The sequence below is a fragment of the Leptonychotes weddellii genome, chromosome X (genome assembly GCF_054177405.1).
Source record: "Leptonychotes weddellii isolate Sample4059 chromosome X, ASM5417740v2, whole genome shotgun sequence".
Classification (NCBI taxonomy): Eukaryota; Metazoa; Chordata; class Mammalia; order Carnivora; family Phocidae; genus Leptonychotes; species Leptonychotes weddellii.
The window spans coordinates 69,333,230-69,345,557 of NC_138385.1; the positions used below are offsets into that span (position 1 = coordinate 69,333,230).

The 12,328-nt window shown below is 54.3% G+C and overlaps 1 protein-coding gene across 3 annotated transcripts; it reads left to right on the forward strand.

The window, feature by feature from the left end:
• Window positions 1–214: 214 nt before the first annotated feature.
• TFE3 (transcription factor binding to IGHM enhancer 3) lies at window positions 215–8,810 on the forward strand. Of its 3 annotated transcripts, none has more exons than XM_081808912.1 (9): window positions 215–353; window positions 1,425–1,719; window positions 2,381–2,626; window positions 2,709–2,813; window positions 4,232–4,349; window positions 4,894–4,950; window positions 5,128–5,203; window positions 6,338–6,512; window positions 6,961–8,810. In XM_081808912.1, exons 2-9 carry the CDS (start codon window positions 1,501–1,503, stop codon window positions 7,399–7,401), a joined length of 1,437 nt encoding a protein of 478 aa, XP_081665038.1. In that variant the 5' UTR covers window positions 215–353; window positions 1,425–1,500; the 3' UTR covers window positions 7,402–8,810. The 3 variants fall into 3 exon arrangements, with proteins under 3 accessions (XP_081665038.1, XP_081665040.1, XP_081665039.1); XM_081808914.1 differs by having other exon boundaries at window positions 6,338–6,485; XM_081808913.1 differs by having other exon boundaries at window positions 216–353; window positions 1,481–1,719.
• Window positions 8,811–12,328: the final 3,518 nt, after the last annotated feature.

Here is a 12,328-nt window from a genome sequence, read left to right on the forward strand (position 1 = left end):
GACTATGGGTAACAGAGCAAAAGAGAGTGGGGAGGGAAGAGGGGTGTGGGGAGGGAGGAAGACCTGGGAATTCCCGCTGGTGGTACCCAGAGGAGTGGCCTCCTCTGAGGGATGCACTCTGTTCCCCTCTCCCTTGGTGTCTTTCTCCTCCCACTGCCCACTCTTTCTTTCTCTCTTGGAGGGGAGTGAGGTCTCCATATACTCACTGACCATCACCCTTCCCTCCCTTTCACCCTCAGCCTCAACTCTTTGCTTCCGGAATCTGGGATTGTTGCCGACATCGAATTAGAAAGTGTCCTCGATCCGGACAGCTACTACGAGCTCAAAAGCCAGCCCCCACCGCTACGCTCAAGGTCTGTCTCCTCTGACTCCCCTCCCAAGTCCTCAGGCCCCTCCATCCCCTCTGGGGCAGAGGCCCTCAGTGCCAGGCCAACCCTTTCGGCAGCCTGCATTTTCCTGATCGGAAAATTGGGGGCCTGAAAGAGTATGTCACACAGGAAAGCAGGTGGCCAAGCTGGGATTCCATTAGCTTGAACCAGACCTCCCCTGCCCACCCCCCCCCCCGCCCCCCAACCCACATTCCCATTCATACACAAATATTGCAGGGAGCCTGGGATGGCCTGTGTGTGCCCAGCCACCCCGCGGAGCCCTACCCACAACCCCTGCTCACCCCTTCCCCCACTCAACAGACTCACCCACCCCCAACCCTTGAGGAACCCCTGCTGGTCTCTTCTTTCCCCCAGCTTGGAAGTCTAAATGTGCTGAGTCATCGGCCTGGGCTCTAAGAGAGGGGAGGGGACCTGGAAGAGGGGCAGGAAGAGAGGATTGTGAAATCTCTGAGATTTTCAAGACTGACTAGCTCCTGGGACTAGAGGCCCAGGCAGGGGCAGACGAAGGGCCTGCACTTGCCCCTGTAGCCAGATGCCCACGATCAGGAGCTCAGGGAGCATCCTCAGCCCCAAATTGAGCTTAAGAGCCCTCTGTATCCTAATCTACTGCCACGGCCCCAATTTGGCATCCTTCTGCTCTCCTTTAAATAGGATGAACCGCTCTCCCAGGGCCTAGCAATGGCATCTCTCCTCAATGTTTGAGCAGGCCCCGATCCAGCCTTCACCATAAGGACCAAGGGCTGAAACTCCCCCCCACACCTCCAGACTGACCTCTAAGGGCTGGGACTCAGCCTGGCTCCACTGTCTCCCCCATCAGACAGTGACCCCTGAGGGCTGGGCGTGGGCTCGGTCCCTGTGTCTCCCCTGTCAGACTGTGACCCCTGAGAGCCGTGACCAGGCCTGGCTCCTCCACATTGTGGCCCCTGAAGGCGGACACCAGGCCGAAGCCCAGCATCTGCTGTATCCCACGATGACTCCTTAGGCTTGGGATGAGACTTTTAGCTTACCTGTGGCCCCATATTTCCCATTCCACAGCCTCCCAATATCACTGCAAGCCACCCCAGCTCCACTCTCTGCATCATCTTCTGCAGGGGGCTCCAGGACCCCTGCCATGTCGGCCTCTTCTTCATCGCGGGTCTTGCTGCGGCAGCAGCTAATGCGGGCCCAGGCCCAGGAGCAGGAGAGGCGTGAGCGACGGGAACAGGCCGCAGCCTCTTCCTTCCCCAGCCCTGCCCCTGCCTCTCCCGCCATCTCAGTCGTTGGCGTCTCTGCGGGGGGCCACACTTTGGGCCGTCCTCCCCCTGCTCAGGTGCCCAGGGAGGTGCTCAAGGTAAGGTGACATCCGGAGGCCCTGGGAGGGGTCTCAGTGACTGAGGAGTGGTCGTGGTGGCTTCGGGCCCGAGGTCCTAGGCGTTCTAAGGAAGGTCCCAGTTACTGTTCAGATAGGCTGTGTTAGCGTCCCATTGCGTTTGGGGCTTCCGAGGCATTCTTGTACAGGGGTGAGGGGTTCTTGGGAGCCACAGGATGTCTGGGTGGACCATGGAAGGTCGTGGGCACCTCGAGTGGGTGCTGGGCCTCCTGTGAAGTAACCCCAGGAAGAACTTCGCAGGAAGAGCTTCCTGTGCGTGTGATACATTGAGAGTTTGGCCACTGGGCTGACTTGGGAAGCCATGTGTGGTTCTCAGGTCTCCTAGGTGATGTCAGAGATGGGGGGGCGGGGACTCTTGGGAACTGTGACAGGGTGCTCCAGAAACTGAGGGTTTCTGTCAGCCGTGGGTGGCTCTTGGGGGGCTGGGAGGGATTTCGGAGAAAGAGACTTTGGGTCCTGGGGGAGACGTCCCAGGATTTGGGGAGGTAGGGGCGTCTCAGATTCTGGGCCTAGTTTGCTGGCCTGCACCTAGAAACAGATGACCTCTGAGGGTCAGCCTGGGGCTCAGAGTCATCCCATCCTACCGTGTCCCCTTCCGTCCTTCCTCGCGCTCGTCCCCCAGGTGCAGACCCATCTGGAGAACCCGACACGCTACCACCTACAGCAGGCACGCCGGCAACAGGTGAAACAGTACCTGTCCACCACGCTTGGCCCCAAGCTGGCTTCCCAGGCCCTCACCCCACCACCGGGGGCTGCTGGTGCCCAGCCGCTCCCTGCGCCCGAGGCTGCCCATGCCGCCGGCCCCGCAGGCAGCGCTCCCAACAGCCCCATGGCACTACTCACCATTGGGTCCAGCTCAGAGAAGGAGGTAAGCGGCTGCAGACGACCTTCCCGTGCTCTCCCTCATGCAGCTTCTTCTAACCCTCGTCCGTATTGCCTTCTTCCCCTAGATTGACGATGTCATTGATGAGATCATCAGCCTGGAATCCAGCTACAACGATGAGATGCTCAGCTATCTGCCCGGAGGCACTGCAGGGCTGCAGCTCCCCAGCACGGTGAGGCCCTGAGATGGGAGGCTGGCTGACCATCAGTCGCATCCCTCTATCCCTGAGACGACACCCAGGCTGGCTCCGTATATAAGACCCTTACTTTAGATCGTACTAAGATAGAGAAGGAGGCTGTGGGATGAGAAGAGAGCATACCAGATGCTGATAGATACAAGGGCGGGGACTCCGTGGAAATAATCAGGGCATACCCAGGCACTCAAGCTGCCGTGTGGGAGGGACCAAGGAATGGGACTCTTGTAGCAATTTGAATGTACCGAGAGATTCAGGTCATTGGGACATACCCAGACCATGTAGTGATTGGAACATAGCAAAAGTCTTAAAACACGGTGTGGTTGAACCTTGGGGTGATTGGAACATACAACATCTCCTTCAGTGAACCATGCCAAGAGGCTGGGTCCTTGTAGAGAGTGGATAAAACTCTCTAGAGCAAGGGATGTGCCACTAAATTATACCATTCTGGTTCTGGAACATTCCAGGAGTCCCATAACTTGCTTTGGGACATACCAAGGGGCTGTGGCTTTGTTTCTTTCTGACACCCTGAAAGGACAGAAGCGTGTATAAATTTGGCACCAGCTTATCAGAACTTTTTATTGATTTGGACACAGCTAGAGACTGGGGCGTTATATCTCATGGATCCAGCAGACTAGCAGGAGTTTCAAGAGATGATAACTCATCAAGAGGTGGGACTAATTACTTAGGGATTAGTGTGTAGCCCTAGAGTATATCCAGGAGAGGGCGAAGGAGAAAGAAAAAAAATCAAGGCTGGCATAAAAGCAGCGCTCATTGAGTAGTTGGACAAGAAATCCTGAGAGATCAGAAGGTGTAGGAAGATACTAGAAGTCAGGGGCTTGGTGCATGACCATGTGCGACACAGTCACGGCAGAAGACTAGAGATCGTGCTGGAACTCTCCGGAAGGCCAGCTTTTGGATGGAACGTTACCATGACAATTTCCCAAGGTCTGAGAAGATTGAGCTGGAGTGTTCCAAGAATGCCGACTTGGAATGTTGTGCTAGGAGGGGCTGATGGGCTGGAATGTTGCATCGTAGCCGACAAAGACCTGCGAACGGGTGATTTTCCAGCATTGCTTCTCAGAGCCACCCCCCAGAGTTGGGGAGAGGGGCTTCAGAGGTCGCTGAGGTATTTGAGGGTATGCAGGGGCACGATGGACACGGCCAGCAGACTCGGGTCCCCCGGCGAAGCAGGGTGGGTCTGCGCGAGCCTGTCCCCCACTGTTGCGTCCTGCGCAAAGTTCCCCTGAACGAGAAGGAAGGGTCCCCGCGTTGAGCCAGCCACTCCTTGCATTAGGTTATCTGTGGAGAGTGTGGAGGGGTGGGGCCGGGTTCTGAGAAAGGGCCAGGCCTGGGACTGGTCCTAGCTGTTGTCTCTCTGCCCTCTTTGTCCCCAGCTGCCCGTGTCAGGGAATCTGCTTGATGTGTACAGTAGTCAGGGCGTGGCCACGCCAGCCATCACTGTCAGCAACTCCTGCCCGGCCGAGCTGCCCAACATCAAACGGGAGATCTCTGGTAAGGGCCAGGCTCTTGGCCCCACTCCGGGGTGAGCCCCATGTCAATCAGGTGGGCCTGATGCCGGGGGAAGGGGTTTAAGCGGACAGAAAGGGGCTGTTTGCCCTCTTCTTCCACACGGCCCATGGGCTTGCTTTTACCCTATTTCCTCTCGTCTCGCGTTTAACAAATGACCTGTTACCAGGGCTTCTTAAAAAAAAAAAATCATAGGGGCGCCTGGGTGGCTCAGTTGCTAAGCGTCTGCCTTCGGCTCAGGTCATGATCCCAGGGTCCTGGGATCAAGCCCCACATCGGGCTCCCTGCTCCGCGGGAGGCCTGCTTCTCCCTCTCCCACTCCCCCTACTTGTGTTCCCTCTCTCGCTGTCTCTCTCTCTCTGTCAAATAAGTAAATAAAATCTTTAAAAAAAAATCATGAAAGTGGCACTTAAAAAAAAAAAGTCACTTCCCTGCCTGCACCCACCAGATCCTATCCCCGGCAGCCGTACGTGCTGCCCTCCATCTCTCCCATGTCCAGAGGCCCTGACTGCCCCCCCCTCTCTTCCAGAGACCGAGGCCAAGGCCCTTTTGAAGGAACGACAGAAGAAAGACAATCACAACCTAAGTGCGTGAGCTTCCGCGTCCTTGCCAGCATGCTGCGTAGCCCTGCCTCAGTCCATGCTGGCCTTCCTTGGGGGCGGGGGGGGGGGGCTGTCCCTTCAACAGCCTCCCCACCCCCCAGCTCCTCTTCCCTCCTCAGCCTGTTGACAACTTTCCCACTCTTCTCCCCACCCCCCCAAAGTTGAGCGTCGCCGGCGATTCAACATTAACGACAGGATCAAGGAGCTGGGCACCCTCATCCCCAAGTCCAGTGACCCGTGAGTCTGGGCCGGGGAGCCTTGGGCTGGCAGAAAGTGGGACGAGGGCCCCATTCTCCCAAAGCTGTTCCTGGGTGGAAAGTGCCCGGCGTTTTCCGCTCCTGGCCCTGGCCCATCCAGCCTTCGTCGCCCCGAGCAGGGGCACAGCCCCCCATTGTCCCCAACCTACAATTTTAGGTGCATGACATTGCAGTCTGTGTGCCTCATCTGGTCCCCATATGACAGAGGCACTTTGCTTTTGGTTCATTTAGTACTTCCTAATTATTCATTCAAGAGACGCATTGAGCTGCTTTGTGTCAGGGACCGCGCTAGGCCCGGAGGATACCAGAGGGACAAAACAGGCAAAAATGCCTGAGCTCCTGGAACTGATACTTTAGTGGAGGCGGACAGACCACAAACAAGATAAATAAGTAAAATCTGGGCAGTTATGAGGAGTGTTGTGGAGAAAAATAAAGAAGAGAAGATGGGGGGGTACCTGGCAGGCTCAGTTGGTAGAGTGTGCTACTCTTTTTTTTTTTTTTTTTAAGATTTTATTTATTCATTTGAGAGAGAGAGAAAGAGAGAGAGCACAAGCAGGGGGAGAGGGAGAAGTAGACTCCCCAGTGAGCTGGGAGCCCGATGCGGGGCTCGATCCCAGGACCTGGAGATCATGACCCGAGCCCAAGGCAGACGCTTAACCATCTGAGCCACCCAGGCGCCTCAGCGTGCGACTCTTGACCTCAGGGTCGTGAGTTCAGGCCCCAAGTTGGGCGTAGAGGTGACTTTAAAAAAAGAATAGAAGATGGGGGAATGTTGGCGAGGGTTACAACTCGGGGTGAGGAGGGCGGGCACAGGGCAGGCCTGGACTGAGGAGGCAACATTTGCGGTGAGGCAGGAACCATCTCTCTGGGTGTCTGGGGAAGAGTGTCCGAGGCAGAGGGCACAGCTGGCCTGGAGGCCCTGAGGCGGGAGCCTGAATGTGCTCTTCCCCCGGAACGACTGGGCAGGGCATTCCATCCCCTTGGTGTACCCCGCAGCCCCCGAACTGTGGGTCTAGGCCCGCGGCGGGCCGCTCTGCCGCGGACGGTTGCCCCCTCAGCTCCCGCCGCCCCCGACGACGCAGCGCTCCCTCCTGTCCCCCGTCGGGCCCTGCAGGGAGATGCGCTGGAACAAGGGCACCATCCTGAAGGCCTCTGTGGATTACATCCGCAAGTTGCAGAAGGAGCAGCAACGCTCCAAAGACCTGGAGAGCCGGCAGCGCTCCCTGGAGCAAACGAACCGCAGCCTGCAGCTCCGGATCCAGGTTTGCGACGAGGAGGCCGGGGCACAGGTGACAGGGGGCTTCCGACAGGCAGAGGCAGAGCAGGCCAGCATTTTCCTGGCACACTTGGGGGATCCCCGGGCCGCCCCGACGGGCGCGCCTGTGACAAGTAGCCCCCAGAACCTTAAAGGGAATAGCGCCGAGCATTGGCTCGCGCGTATGGTGTAGGTCCCGTGCGGCGCGCTGTGCCGGGAGCCCGGCTCCGTTTGCTCAGGTAGCCCCGGCTCGGATGCTCTGAGGCTCGGATGCTCTGAGGCCACGTACTCGTTGTACAGAGCGCGACTCGGAGGCCCCGCGAGCTTACGCAAAACCTGCCTCGGGTCGCACAACTAGTGAGCAGGCAGCAGAGGTGGGTTTGGCACCCAGGCGGCCCGCCCTTGGAACCGTCAGACTTCTCTGCCCCTGAGGAACTGTGAACCCCATCTGATCCCGCCTCCCCACCCCCTACTTTCCGCAGGAGCTAGAATTGCAGGCGCAGATCCATGGTCTGCCGGTGCCTCCCAGCCCCGGGCTGCTCTCCCTGGCCACAACCTCCGCCTCGGACGGCCTCAAGCCAGAGCAGCTGGACGTTGAGGAGGAGGGCAGGCCGGCCACAGCACCATTTCCCGCAGCGGGGGGGTCTGCCCAGAGTGCTCCCCATCAGCAGCCCCCGGCGCCACCCTCGGATGCCCTTCTGGACCTGCACTTTCCCAGCGACCACCTGGGGGATCTGGGGGACCCCTTCCACCTGGGGCTGGAGGACATTCTGATGGAGGAGGAGGAGGGGGGGGTGGGGGGACTGTCGGGCGCCCTGTCCCCACTGCGGGCTGCCTCTGACCCCCTGCTCTCGTCGGTATCCCCCGCTGTCTCCAAGGCCAGCAGTCGCCGCAGCAGCTTCAGCATGGAGGAGGAGTCCTGATCAGGCCTCACCCCTCCCCTGGGACTTACCCACCCAGGAAAGGAGGACGTGTCAGGATGAGGCCCCGCCTTTCCCCCCCCCCCCACCCTCCCGTGAGACTGCCCTGCCCAGGTGTTCTGGGGGACAAGCAGATGTGATGAGGTCCCACCCCCGTAACCAGGTAAGGAGGAGGAGTCAGATGAGGCCCCGCCCCCTCCCCACAATACCAACCAGTGAGGTGTTTCAGCCGTGGAGAAGGCGGTAACCTCTGGGCCTGTCCCCTGGAGATCACAGCCTCGCCCCTGCCCTTTGGGACCTGCCCTTGCCCAGGTGTGGGAAGGAGGCGGGATGAGCTAGGCCCCTGTCGCTTAGGGACTTTCCTAGCCAGGTCTCCTGGGATAAGGAGGTAGCAGGATACCGGTCCACCCCCTCTCTTGGAACCACTAGTCTAGTCCATCCTGGCAAGGAAGAGGAGTCACAATAACAGAGGTCTCACCCTGGGGGTTTAAGCCCTGCCCTTTTCCCCTGATCCCCGCCTTGTCCAGCCGAGGAACAGAAGTGAGGAGGAGAGCGAGCCCTTCACCTGGGAGCTCAGTCCTGGCCTTCCAGCAAGGCAGGAGCTAGGCTCCGCCCCTTCCCTATAGGCACAGCCACTCACAGGTATTTCAGGCACGGAGGAGTCCATGAGATCAGGCCACGAGATCACAGACCTTGTCCCTTAGCAACATCCCATCCAAGCATTCCACGCTGCAGGGGGGAGTGGTACTTCAGCTCCCCAGCCTTAGCCTGGGACCAATGGGACCTAACCCAGGAGGGCTCTGAGCCAACCTCGCCCTTGGAGAAGGGGGCAGATCTTGAAATCTTGTGGGTCGACATTTCAGACCTCCATCAGGAGTGAGAGCTAGACCCTCACCCTTGGGTAGAGTCCTGCCTCCTACCTTGAAGGGCAGTTTGGGGAGGTGATAGGAATTAGGGGTCCTGAGTCCAGGTTCCCAGAGCCAGCACCCCAGCACTCTTACAGTCTGTAGAGGAACAAGATGAAGGAAGGGACCTTTCTGGGGAGTTCCCAAGCCCAGGAAAAAAGTGGAAGCCTACCCCACCAAAGCAGAGGGTTGGAGGGAGGGTTGCAAAAGCATATGTACCCCTCTTTGGTTTATCTGATTTTTTTATTGACCCCCCCCTTCTCAGAAGCTAGGTCACCTCCAACCTCTGGCCTCCACCCAGTTCTCCATTTGGAGGAATCCTCCCCATTTCAGAGCTATTAAGAGACACTCCCTGCCCATCCTCACCCTTCCTACCACATACACCCAAGGTTTTCAGCTTCGGATCCTTAGGGTCAAGCCCCAAGGAGGGTGTACTAAGGGGTCTGTAGGTTTGTGATTAAAATAATAAATGCTAGGCGTGTTTGATGCGCTTTTAACTTTGGCAAAGAGTCTCCTATCCTTGCATTTAACTACAATGAGCACGGTTGGGGCTGGCCAGGAGGAGGAAAGGGTTTTAGAAGAAATAGATTTAAGTGGGATGGATAAAAGAACTTAGAGGGGCTGGAGGAAAACAACCTGTAAGCAAAGTCCTTAACTACCTGCCAGACACCCTCCTGTTCCGAGTGTTTCACTGAATGGTTGAATCTAAGGAATACTTATCAAGAAAGTGCCGCTTCTTATTCCCATTTCATGTTGGGAGAAACCGAGAACTAGAGTTTAACTCCCTGAAGATACACAGCTGGTAGACGGACGAAGAGCTAAAGGGTAAAATTAGGAGAGCGAGAGATCTGGTTTGAAGCATGTCACCACCCAGGGCAGAGGGGGCAAAGATTTTCTCGCACGCTCACTTTGGAAACCGATAAGGAAGCATATGAGGATATCTCCTGGCAGGCAGTAGAGGTCTACCAGATGGTCCAAAGGGCACAAACAAAAACCATAAAGGTGGAGGGACAGGCAAGCAGTTCCATTTTGGGACAAATGTTGACATTTGGGGGGAATTTAAAGGGAGGTAAACAAACACAAATAATCTTGAAGGCTGGAAAAAATATATTATTTTTGGAACTCCTCCACCAGACTCTGACTCCCAGGACGGGGATTGGGCCTGGCCCTGCGTCTGCCCCAGCAGATTGGAACCACCACCCTTCCTACCCCTTTCTGGCCTGTCACACTGACCCCTAAGGCCTGGTTGCTGAGCCTCTAACACCAGACTGGCAGCTCCCTGATAACCTTTTCTGGACTTTTTTCTCCTCGAATCTGCCATGTTCTCTTTTTCATTTTGTGAACATAACATGTAATGCCCAGAAGTGTTTTTCTCAAAGTTTGTATTCTGAAGTAAGTTTAGCTTTACAGAAGAGCTGCAAAGACATTGACGTTCCCATACCCATCAACCAGCTCCCTCTAATGTAAATATCTTACAGAACCATGGCATATTTATTGATGCTAAGAAAATAACATTGGCACAGTACCAGGAACTCAACCTTCAGACTTTATTTGGATTTGACTTTTTTCCATGAAAAATTTTTTTTTTCTGTTCTAGGATCCAAGTAAGGAAACTGTTATCTCTTCCTGTGTAGCAAATTACCACAATCTCGGTGGCTAAAAACAACACACGTTCATTTCCCAGATTTTCTGGGTCATGAATCCAGGCTGGATTAGCTGGGTCTTCTACTTCTGTGGCTTTCCCAAGGATACCATCACGGAAGGTGTTGGGCGGGATTCAGGACTCCTTTGGAAGTGGGACTAGGGAAGGATCTGGTCTGAGCTCGCATGAGTTTGGGCAGGACTCAGTTCTCTGTAGCCTGTTAAACTGAGGGCCCCAGTTCCTTGCTGGCTGTCAGCTGGGGGTGCCCTCAGTCCTTGACATGTGTTCCTTTCCTTCCATGAGGCAGTTCACAGCATGGTAGTTTGCTTTGTCAAAGCCAGCAAGAGGGGTGCCTGGGTGGCTCAGTCGTTAAACGTCTGCCTTCGGCTCAGGTCATGATCCCAGGGTCCCGGGATCGAGCCCCACATCGGGCTTCTTGCTCAGTGGGAAGTTTGCTTCTCTCTCTCCCAGGCCCCCTGCTTGTGTTCGCTCTCTCACTGTGTCTCTGTCTGTCAAGTAAATAAATAAAATCTTTAAAAAAAAAAAAAAGCCAGCAAGAGAGTCAACTAGGGATACGGAAGTTGCAGTCTCTTGTAATCTAATCGTGGGAAGTGACATCTCCTCAAAGGCGAGGCATTTTCTTGGTTAGAGTCAAGTTACTCCAGGGGAGGGGATTACAAGAGACCATGAATATCAGTAAGCAGGGACCAATGAGGGGCCATCTTAGCAGCTCCCTACCACGTTGCATTTAGCTGCCATATCTTGGTTTCTTCTGATGGTTTTGCGGTCTGTCCACTGAGAAGGGCTAGATGCTGCTCTTCTAAAAACAATGAGCATCTTTAGTACCCAGATCTTGGTTTCTAAATGACACTCTCCAGTAAAAGGAACCAGGGATCCTTGGAGAAATGGCTGGTCGTAAGGCCAGGGTAGGGAACTACAAGATGGGCCTGGAGCGACCCATAGTCCGAGAAAGTAAGGAAGTACCAGAAAAAAAAAAAAGGAACATGTCATAAGGATATAAGAGCTATCCTGAAAGCTCCCAATGGCCAAAGCTGGAACAGCTTGAGCAACAAAAAAATAATGATAATATTGGTTCATAGTCCCCAAAATGAAATATCTGTGATCCATACTTATATAAATCAATGATATGATTGAATAAACAAATGCTGGCTACCGGACAACTCCATGCATAAAATTCCAAATAATAATAAATATAGAAGGAATGAGGGAAATAGAAAATTATTGTTAAAATACCACAGTCATAACTGCTGCAGACCTGATCCACTAAATGCAAATATTAGTGGGCAAAACTTTAAGGTGAACATGATAGTTGCGTGGCCTTAAAGTATTGTCTCCAAAATTTTTATTAAATACTTGATCCCCGCTGACCCGAAAGAGTTGGAGCTTAATTCCCCTCCTCTTGAATCCGAGCTGGGCTCAGTCACTTGCATCAAATGACAAGAGTATGGAAAGTGAAAAACAGTAACTTTGCAGTGGAAAAATCTGACAGACACCACCTTAACCAAGAGATGAGTTAACATCACCAGTTCTAAGACACATTGCTGTCATGTACCCCCTGAAGTGATACAATGAGAAGGCATTTCACTTTCATAGAATTCTTCCTCAAAACCCCATAACCCCTGTGTAATGATGAGAAAATAGCAGAGAAAACCGAGTCAGGACAGGGACATCCTACAAAATATTTTACCCACATTCCTCAAGTGTCGAGATCCCATAAGACAAGGAAAGACTGGCTGTATGTTTAAGCAAACACAATCATGTTTGTCTCCATCTGTCAATTCTGGCTTTTTTTGGAGGGAGGCACTGAGACCCAAAAGCTGGTGTCATTCTACGGATAAGTTTATCAAGGTTATCTGGTGTCCTATGCTCCACTGGATGGAACGTGATGACTGAGATAAGAGAAACATGCAGTGAGCCTGGACCTTCTTTCCATCTGGGTCATTTTCAGGACCTCCCTGTAGGGCAGTAGAGCCTAAGCAGAGGATAGCAATATAGCTGAGCTGGGAGTGACAGATCAGATTGCAGCGCTGCTGGGATTTCATTCTACTGGAGAAAAAGCAGCTTTTTAGAGGTGGACTTCCAGAAATCACCATAGGCATTCCTGTAGGTTTTTGGCCAAATACTAGGCTGTGCAGTCTTACAATAAAACACTGGGAGGCCAAGGAGAGATCAGTCCTGGGATTCTGTGAACTAAATGGATGCTTGCACAGTTCTGGGAGACATAGGTCTTTTGACCAGCCTGAGTAGAGAGTCCTCATCCAATACACTAATGAGAAACAAACATGCCTTAAGAGTAGGCCACTTCAGCTCTAGCTAGAGTAAGGGTTACTGTAGATCCTCTCTAACACATCCTTTCTTTTTT

Coding starts and splice junctions, on each gene's coding strand:
- TFE3 (XM_081808912.1), top strand. CDS start 1,501: ATGTCGGCCTCTTCTTCATCGCGGGTCTTGCTGCGGCAGCAGCTAATG. Junction 4,951..5,127: donor GAAAGACAATCACAACCTAA/GTGCGTGAGCTT, acceptor ACCCCCCCAAAG/TTGAGCGTCGCCGGCGATTC. Junction 6,513..6,960: donor ACGAGGAGGCCGGGGCACAG/GTGACAGGGGGC, acceptor TACTTTCCGCAG/GAGCTAGAATTGCAGGCGCA.